The sequence below is a fragment of the Neophocaena asiaeorientalis genome, unplaced genomic scaffold (genome assembly GCF_003031525.2).
Source record: "Neophocaena asiaeorientalis asiaeorientalis breed wild unplaced genomic scaffold, Neophocaena_asiaeorientalis_V1.1 scaffold70, whole genome shotgun sequence".
NCBI lineage: Eukaryota > Metazoa > Chordata > Mammalia > Artiodactyla > Phocoenidae > Neophocaena > Neophocaena asiaeorientalis.
In genome coordinates this window covers 8,548,187-8,557,383 of record NW_020175410.1, presented here as the reverse complement: position 1 = coordinate 8,557,383, position 9,197 = coordinate 8,548,187, and the positions used below count along the sequence as shown (strand labels likewise).

The 9,197-nt window shown below is 37.3% G+C and overlaps 1 protein-coding gene across 3 annotated transcripts in view; it reads left to right on the top strand.

The window, feature by feature from the left end:
• Positions 1-9,197, top strand: part of UMAD1 (UBAP1-MVB12-associated (UMA) domain containing 1) — a 232,207-nt gene that overhangs the window by 122,702 nt on the left and 100,308 nt on the right. The window contains exon 3 of one of the 3 annotated variants that reach the window (XM_024766979.1): positions 4,388-4,457. The exons of the other annotated variants lie outside the window; for them this stretch is intronic. Coding sequence (XP_024622747.1) covers positions 4,445-4,457 — 13 coding nt within the window. The 5' untranslated portion in view covers positions 4,388-4,444. The remainder of the gene's footprint in view (positions 1-4,387; positions 4,458-9,197) is intronic. 3 annotated transcript variants of the gene reach the window in all.

Below are 9,197 nucleotides of genomic sequence, written 5' to 3'. Positions count from 1 at the left end.
CCCCTGCATCGGCAGGCGGACTCTCAACCACTGCGCCACCAGGGAAGCCCCCTTCTTGCTTTTTTTGCGTTCTAGTAATTTGCTCTCTCTCAGATATGTGAATATTAGTTTGGATAGTACATACATTGTACGCTGCATATGAAAGTGAACATTTTTAATTATGTTTTTTTTCCCTGATTCATAACTATCCTATATGTAAAAGCTTTTTTTTTTAGTTGTTAGTCCAGCATTACTTACAATGTGACCTGGAAGTTCATTTGTTTTTGTTCTTAATTATGTTTGCTTGTTTATTAATTTATATATTTGTTTCCTTATACCTAGTACCCTGAAAGATTTATCAAATTTAAAATGAAAATTTAGTCAAATTCATTGTGTACAAAATTATATTTTTCTGTACCTCTGGAAAACAATGGAAACAGAAAAGCAAGCTTCGTTTTCCCATAAAGAGAAAGAGCCCAAGTTTGGAGAGGGATTTCCTCTTTTCTCACTGCAGTATTTCGAGTTGCTTCTCCCTTTGGGTTTTGGCTGGAGCAGGTATTTCTGCCATTCTAACTCCACACCCTGTTCCCTCCCACATCTGTGCTGCTTGCTTCCTGGACTACCCTCTCCTGCTTCTCATCCTCCTAGGTCCGCTGATGGCAGCTTCTCTGACAAGGCTGTGCTCACCTCCCGGTCTGCAGGAGCTGTCTTCTTCAGTGTTGCCTTCATTTTCTTAGCTCATTTGTTTATTGTTTATTAAATAGAACAACGGGGTTTTGTTTGTTTTTTCTTGTTTCTTTCACTGCTTACTCCTCAGCACCATTGTGCCCGGTGTATATTTGGTGTTTGATAGTTGTTGAATGAATGCATACCTCTATTATAGCACTCACTGATTTGTATTTAATAGTTTTATACATTTTTCTCCTTCCCCAGACTGTAAGCTTCACATTTTATTTGTCTTTGTATTTTCCCCCATGTTTATAATCTGTTAGGTAGTCAGTAAATGTTCATCGAATTAATGAATGAGTGACTAATTAATGCCTCTACATCTCTGTGGTACTGGATGGAGATGATTAAAAGGAGGGGGCAAGAATGGGTACTGGCTGAAAGGACCAGTGTATTATGAATTTTTGAACTCTGAATCAGGAAAGGAGGAGCAGAAACACCAAGAACAGATGTCCCCTTTCATTCATCTGTCCAGAAGTTTAGTTTTTTCGTGTCTGTAATTTGCACATTTGGGCATACCAGTCAAAATGAGTCCCAGATACTCATTTGTCTTTCAGGGTAAAATGGTAAGGAAAATAGTCCCAGATATAGGAACCTCAGTGAAAACTACATAAAGTTGCTTCTGACAATGAGGGAGATTTAAGTGACATTAACTTCTACAAAAATCTCAAAAAACAAGTGCCCTCCATTGTCTATATTTTTAAGACCTAGAGAACTTTAAGTATTGTATTTTAAGGTTTAAATTCAATGAGTTATGGAAACATGGACCTTGGGAATAATATCCAATAACAGAGGAGATAGAATAAGAGGAACCTGTGAAGGAAACTGAGAACAAATGGCCAGAAAGAAAGAAAGCAAGTAAGTGGTGTGTTTCCATGTGTGTGTGTATGTGTGTGTGTAATTCTTGTTAGTTTTGTTTTTGTTTTTAAAGCTCCAAGAGGACAAGTATAATTGTATTACTAGCTTCTAGCAAAACCTGGCAAAATTGTGTATACTACTGAGTCTCATACAATACATGCCATTATTGACAGGGCTCATTGAAAACAGTCATCACTTGGTGGCAACTTCATTTGCCAGACATCACATATTGCTAGGGATTTGGAAGGAATGGACTTGTAAAGCAGACAGTTTGGAAAGACAAAGTGTCTATAGGAGACATGTGGAAAGGTTGGGTGACTGGTATGTTAGGGGACGCAATCATTGCAGCAGCACAGGGTGTTACTTTCAATAGAAGCCGTTTGTCAGTGTAGGTGATATTGATTGCTGTCTTGTGTTAGAAATCATTGATAACTTCATGCAAACAGTTTTGCCACCAAAGTAGAGGATAACAAATCTGAACACTTTCTTGTTTTATCTCTATAATGTTTGATCGCGTTTAAGTTGCATTGCAACACACTAGTCATGAGTCAGAATTAAAAGCTGTCTAAACTAGATTATACACTTACGTTTCCACGGAAAATCTTTTTGGGAGCAGGGGTAGAAATTTACAGCAATCAAAGAATTTGTCCAAAGCCACTAATGACTTAGCTTGGCCTCACATTAGCTGTGGCCCCCTTAGGGTCTCCATGGGGGTGGGGAGGAGGTGGACAGTCCCCAGGAGCTGTGCAAGACGGCCCGTTGGAGGTGTGCAAAGACAGTTTTAAAATTTCTGTTTATGAATTGTGTTTATCCCAGCCTTAAACAACTGTCTATGTTTTGAATGTGCATTAGATATCAGTACAGTGCTGCTCTGTGTTTGTAAATAAGTAAATTATATTTGTATATAAATGCAGAGAGGCATGCACAAACATTTTTTAATTGATTAAGTGCTTGAGAATACACTTTGGAGACCTCAAGCTTAAATCATAAATACTGTTTGGGCGTTGTGAGTAAACTGGGAACATTGAGAGGTTTCTTAATAAAATTCTGTCAAGGATTTTAGCTGTTATCAGATTCCCATTGTTTGAGCTGCACATGCAGATGTGTGACCGGACCTTCCTTCCACAGTATGGATTTTAAGTGAACACATTCAAACGCAAGTTCAAAAACATTTGTTGCACGTTTTGTGAACACACTGCCGTTTTCTCAGGAGTTGCCTGATGCCCCTCCACATACGGTATGTTCTTTACAGTCGTCCTTTAGTCACAGGCAGTTTAAGCTGTTAAATAGTATCTTGCTTTAAAAGGTAGGCTGATGGTGTGCCTATCTTCTGGTACATCTGGTAAGTTAATCTATACAGTCTCCATAAGTATCCTGCAGGGACCTGTTTTTACATGCATACAGGGACGTTTATGTAGAAATCAAAGGCCATGAATCAGAAAAACACAACTCTTGTTTCCAGTGTAGTGGAGGCTTAAAAAAATTGGCTTTGAAAAATTGAAAGTGGTGTGGTTTGTTTTTATTGTGGAACCGATCAGGAAGAACAATTTACAGTCATTGCCATTCTTCACAGCTGAATGGAGTAGAGGTGCCTGCCTCGTGAAATGGAGCAGCTGCACCCGTTTCTCTGGGCTCACAAAAACATTTGCTTTTTAATCGAGAACTTTGGATGGTGGGGTACAGTTTGTTTTCATGATGCAAGTGGTCAGTTGTGCCTTACCAGACAGCTGTAGTGTAATTAAGAAAAATTGTGTGAAAGTGGATTAAATATAACAGAAGAAGCCTTTTTTTAAAAAAAGGGGGTTTTCACCTTAAATATATTCATTTTTTCTTTAATGCTTGAAAGCAGAAATGTCTCTATACTGCTCTAGAAGATTTTGCTATTTCACAATATCATTTAGCTCTAGGAAATATAAGATGCTGTACTTCTGCATAATTGTTTGTTTTTGTAACAAATGCAAGCTAAAAAGTATGGGTTTAGCTTATGAAAGACCTGCTTTCAAAATAATGTTTAATTAGGGATTGCACAGTTGTATTTATGTTAACTTTAATGCATTAAAAAGCTGGTGACCTACTTTTGTAGAAAAAAAAATTTGAGGCTGCTTTTTAGACTCATTTTGTATACAAGATGCAACGTTAGAATTATCTGTTTTTTAAGACCAGAAGCCACGAGAGGTGAAAATCACATTTTTCTTGATAAATTTTTTAATGAATTAGTCATTATAATAATGAAATAATCTGACGACATGTTGACTTGTAGTTAAATGTGGAACATTAGGCTGTCATTTGGCTTTGAAAAGCATATACTTATTTTATGCAGCAGACTTTGAAATAAGAATAGAAATGCCTTAATTTGCATCACAGTCTACAGTAGCAAAATAACTGTTACAAGGTCAGAGGGAGCTGAATTTTTTTAAAAATGATTGTGTTCACAAATAACCCAAGATTTGTACTAGACACTCATCCATTGTAAGTTTCCATACTGATTGCCCAACACACTAAAACAAAATTTTCACCGTAGGTCAAACAAAGGTGCCAGGTTCAGGTTTGCTCTAAGTGTTTATCCTATATTGATGATTTTCTAGTGGAGACTCTTGGGCTTTATTTCCCTTAGAGGAATTTTTGAAAGCTGGGTGAAGGGAGAAGGCTGGCAGGGAGTTACAGCCCTAAAGCTCTCGCTGTTTCCATTTTTGCAGCCCTCACCTTGGGAGTTAATTTCGGGGGAGGACTCTACACTGGGTGTTTTCAAGAGGAAAACCAACTGTCGTTTCACCCACTCTCTGGTGGCTGCTCTCTCCTGATTCTTTGTGTCTTTCCTCACCAGAGGCCCTAAGAAAGCACTGAGAACCACATCTGAGCTCTTTCTAAATATTGGCAAAGCATGGCTGCAGCTGGTGAGTTAGTTCTTCTGTTTGCAAACTGACCCCTTGTGTGCACCAAACTCTATAGACTGTGAGCACAGCTGAGTTCAGGAAGGTGAATGGAGGAGGGCTGGGGTGCGGTGGAAAGGTAGAATAGCACTTAAGGGACAGACTGAGGCCAAGTTTTAAGGTAAGAATGGTGATGAAGAGCACTGGAGAAAAAGAGCAGCCTGATGCAGCAAGGAAATTACTGGAAATTCTAATTACTGGAATTAGATAAAAAGATCTGAATTAAAGTTCCGGCTAGCCAAACATTTTGAGAAAGTCGTTCTCTCACCTTCTGCTTCTTCATGTATAAAGTGGAACTGGGACACCTGTTCTACATACCAAACAGGGTGTGAGTCTTAGAAAAAAGAGAGAGAACGTGAGAGTTGTGAATCCTATGTGTAGCTGTGGAACCACCCAACCCATTTGTGTCTTTTTTTTTTTTTGGAACTCTTGGCAGCCAAGGAAAGGGAATGCAGCAAATATTAAATCTTACAAACATTGGTTCTTTCTCTATGAGTGCTCTCAGAGCTCCTTGATAATCCCATTATTTCTCTCTTTTTGATTCCCAACCTACCAGTCCCCCCACAGACAGTTTCAAACCCTTTCACCTTCTCAAGCCCCAGCCCCTCCTTTCTCAGTCTCAGTAGAGAAACTCCTCTGCTACTTTGTCAGAAAGGTTGAGCGAGGCCCTTGAGCTTCCTTGGCCACCATCTCAAAATGTCTCTGTGTTTATCCATTTCCGTCTCACTTTTTAGCTCCTCCTTGCAACAGGTAAACTGTGCTCTTGACATTCTCATCCTCCTTCAATTCAAATCTTGCTTCATCAGTTATTTCATATCTTTCTTTTGTTCTTTTCATCTCTTTCTACCTGGTCTTTCTCCATGGTCAGGAAACTCTTTGAGTTCAGTGTCGTGTGTGTGTGTGTGTGTGTGTGTGTAGTTTTTTTTTTTTTCATTTTTATTGCTGAAATATTCAAGAGTGATTTGAGCCCTTTCTTTCTTCACCATCCATGCTTCCTTTTGATCCGTTTCAACCTGGCTTCTGTCTGTTTCATTGTATTGAAACTCCTGTCTCGAAGGCCACCCCTGATCTCATCGTCAAATCCAGTGACCATTACTCTGTTTTTATCAGTCTCTGTGCCAAGTTCCATGCAGATTTTGACAGCCTTAACTTTCCTTTAATTGCAGCCCTCTTCCTCTTTGGCCCCGTATATCAGTACCTTGCTTATTTTCTTCCAATTCTGTCACTGACTGCTTTTCTTTTCGCTTCAGCCCCTAAGAGTAGATACTCCCTAGGATTCTGTGCAAGCCTCACAATATACAAAAATTAATTCAAATTGGGTAATAGACCTAAATATAAGATCCAAATCTATAAACCTGATAAATGAAAATATAGGGGAAAAATCTTTGTGACCTTGGATGATGATTCTTAGGTATAAAAAGCATGCTCCATAAAAGAAAAAAATGAAAAATTATAATTCATCAAAATTATATGTTCTGCTTTTAGAAAGGTATTGTTAAGATTAGGAAAGCCTCAGATTAGGAGAAGATATTTACAAAACTTATCTGACAAAGAACTTGTATCTAAAATATAAAGAACTCTCAAAGTTTAATAATATTTAAGAAACAGCCTCATTTTAAACAATGGGCAAAAGATTTGAATAGACACTTCATCAAAGATGATATATGGATGACAAGTAAGCACATGAAAAGATGCTCAACATCATTAGTTATTAGGGGAATGGAGAATAAAACCACAACGAGCCACTACTATATCCATTAGAATGCCTAAAATTTTAACACCAAAGCTGGCAAGGATGTGGAAGAATTGAAACTTGCATATATTGCTGGTGAGAATGTGAAATGATGCAGCCATTTTGGCAGTTTTTTAAAAAGTTAAACATGTATCGACTATATGACCCAGTCATTCGACTCCTAGGTATTTACCCAAGAGAAATGAAAGAACACGCTGTATGTTTCTGTTTATATAAAAAAAAAAATCTAGAAACTACAAACCTATGGTGATGGAAAGCAAAGTAGTTGTCTGGGAATGGGAGTGTGGTGTAGGAGGAATGGATTACAAAGGAGCACGAGGAAACTTTTTGTGGTGATGGATATGTTTATTATGTTGATTGTGATGGTGCTTTCACAAATGTATACGTATGTCAGAAAAGATCGAATCTGACACTTGAAAATGTGTTTGTAATACATTAATTATACCACAATAAAACTATGAAAAATTTAATAGAACCACATACTAAAAAGGATGAATATTACAGCATGTAAATTATCCCCCAATATCCCAGACCTTAACAAAAAAGCATATGGGAAAATAAAATATGAGGATTAAAGTTGCAAAATATTATTAAAAGCAAATCTCGAAAGGTTACATATTTTATGATTCCATATATATAATATTCTCAAATGACAGACTTACAGAGATGGAAAATAGATTAATGGTTGCCAGGGATTAGGATTGGAAACCATGGGGGAAGCTAGATGAAGGATACACAGGAATTTTCAGTACTGTTTTTGCAACTATATAATATGTAACTAATGAATCTATAATTATCTGAAAATTAAAAGTGTCTATTAAAACAACCTTTTGGATATTATTGTGTTCTCTAATGTGAGACAAAAATAGCATGCCAAACAATCATCAGTTTTTTAGATGTTAAATCAGTAATAACATTACTATGTAAACAGTAGAAACTATGCTTTTATGGAAATGATGGCAACCTAACATTGCATTGTTGCAGATAAAAGACATAGCAAGAATCATTTTACAATTTCTTGTTCTCCATCTAAATATTCAATACCTTAATTTTTTTCTCAGACATTCTTATATTTCTCTGAGTAGATAATAGATACAGATGGTTCAAACATACATAAAAAGGGATACATTGAAAAGTTTTCCTCCAACATCTGTCCTCCATCCACATACTTCATGCTCCCTGCAAATTAAACAACTACCGTTAATTTCTTGCATATTCTTCCAGAGTTTCTTTATGTCTATATAAGCAAATGTAAATATATGTTTTTTTAATCTTTCTTTCTGCTTTTACACAAAAGGAAGTTTACTGAATATTTTGCACATTACATTTTTTTAACATCTTTATTGGAGTATAATTGCTTTACAATGTTGTGTTAGTTTCTGCTGTGTAACAAAGTGAATCAGCTATACATATACATATATCCCCATATCCCCTCCCTCTGGCGCCTCCCTCCGACCCTCCCTATCCCACCCCTCTAAGTGGACACAAAGCACCAAGCTGATCTCCCTGTGCTATGTGTCTGCTTCCCACTAGCTATCTGTTTTACATTTGGTAGTGTATATATGTCCATGCCACTCTCTCACTTCATCCCAGCTTACCCTTCCCCCTCCCCGTGTCCTCGAGTCCATTCTCTACATCTGTGTCTTTATTCCTGTCCTGCCCCTAGGTTCTTCAGAACCAATTTTTTTTCTTTTTTAGATTCCATATATATGTGTTAGCATACGGCATTTGTTTTTCTTTCTCACTTACTTCACTTTGTATGACAGTCTCTAGGTCCGTCCACCTCACTAAAAATAACTCAATTTCGTTTCATTTTATGGCTGAGTAATGTTCCCTTGTATATATGTGCCACATCTTCTTTATCCAGTCATCTGTTCATGGACACTTAGGTTGCTTCCATGTCCTGGCTATTGTAAATAGAGCTGTAATGAACATTGTGGTACATGACTCTTTTTGAATTATATCAGAGTATATGCCCAGTAGTGGGATTGCTGGGTCGTATGGTAGTTCTATTTTTATTTTTTAAAGAACCTCCATACTGTTCTCCATAGTGGCTATATCAATTTATCACCAACAGTGAAAGAGAGTTCCGTTTTCTCCACACCCTCTCCAGAATTTTTTGTTTGTAGATTTTTTGATAATGGCCATTCTGACTGGTGTGAGATGATGTCTCATTGTAATTTTGATTTGCATTTCTCTGATGATTAATGATGTTGAGCATTCTTTCATGTGTTTGTTGGCAATCTGTATATCTTCTTTGCAGAAATGTCTATTTAGGTCTTCTGCCCATTTTTGGATTAGGTTGTTTGTTTTTTTGATACTGAGCTGCACGAGTTGCTTGTAAATTTTGGAGATTAATCCTTTGTTAGTTGCTTCGTTTGCAAGTATTTTCTCCCATTTTGAGGGTTGTCTTTTCCTCTTCTTTATGGTTCCCTTTGCTGTGCAAAAGCTTTTAAGTTTCATTGGGTCCCATTTGTTTATTTTTGTTTTTACTTCCATTTCTCTGGGAAACGTGTCAAAAAGGATCTTGCTGTGATTTATGTCATAGAGTGCTCTGCCTATGTTTTCCTCTAAGAGTTTTACAGTGTCTGGCCTTACATTTAGGTCTTTAATCCATTTTGAGTTTATTTTTGTGTATGGTGTTAGGGAGTGTTCTAATTTCATTCTTTTACATGTAGCTGTCCAGTTTTCCCAGCACCACTTATTGAAGAGGCTGTCTTTTCTCCACTGTATATTATTGCCTCCTTTATCAAAGATAAGGAGCCCATAAGTGTGTGGATTTATCTCTGGGCTTTCTGTCCTGTTCCATTGATCTATATTTCTGTTTTAGTGCCAATACCATACTGTCTTGATTACCGTAGCTTTGTAGTATACCCTGAAGACAGGGAGCCTGATTCCTCCAGCTCCATTTCTCTTTCTTAAGATTGCTTTGGCTATTTGAGGTCTTTTGT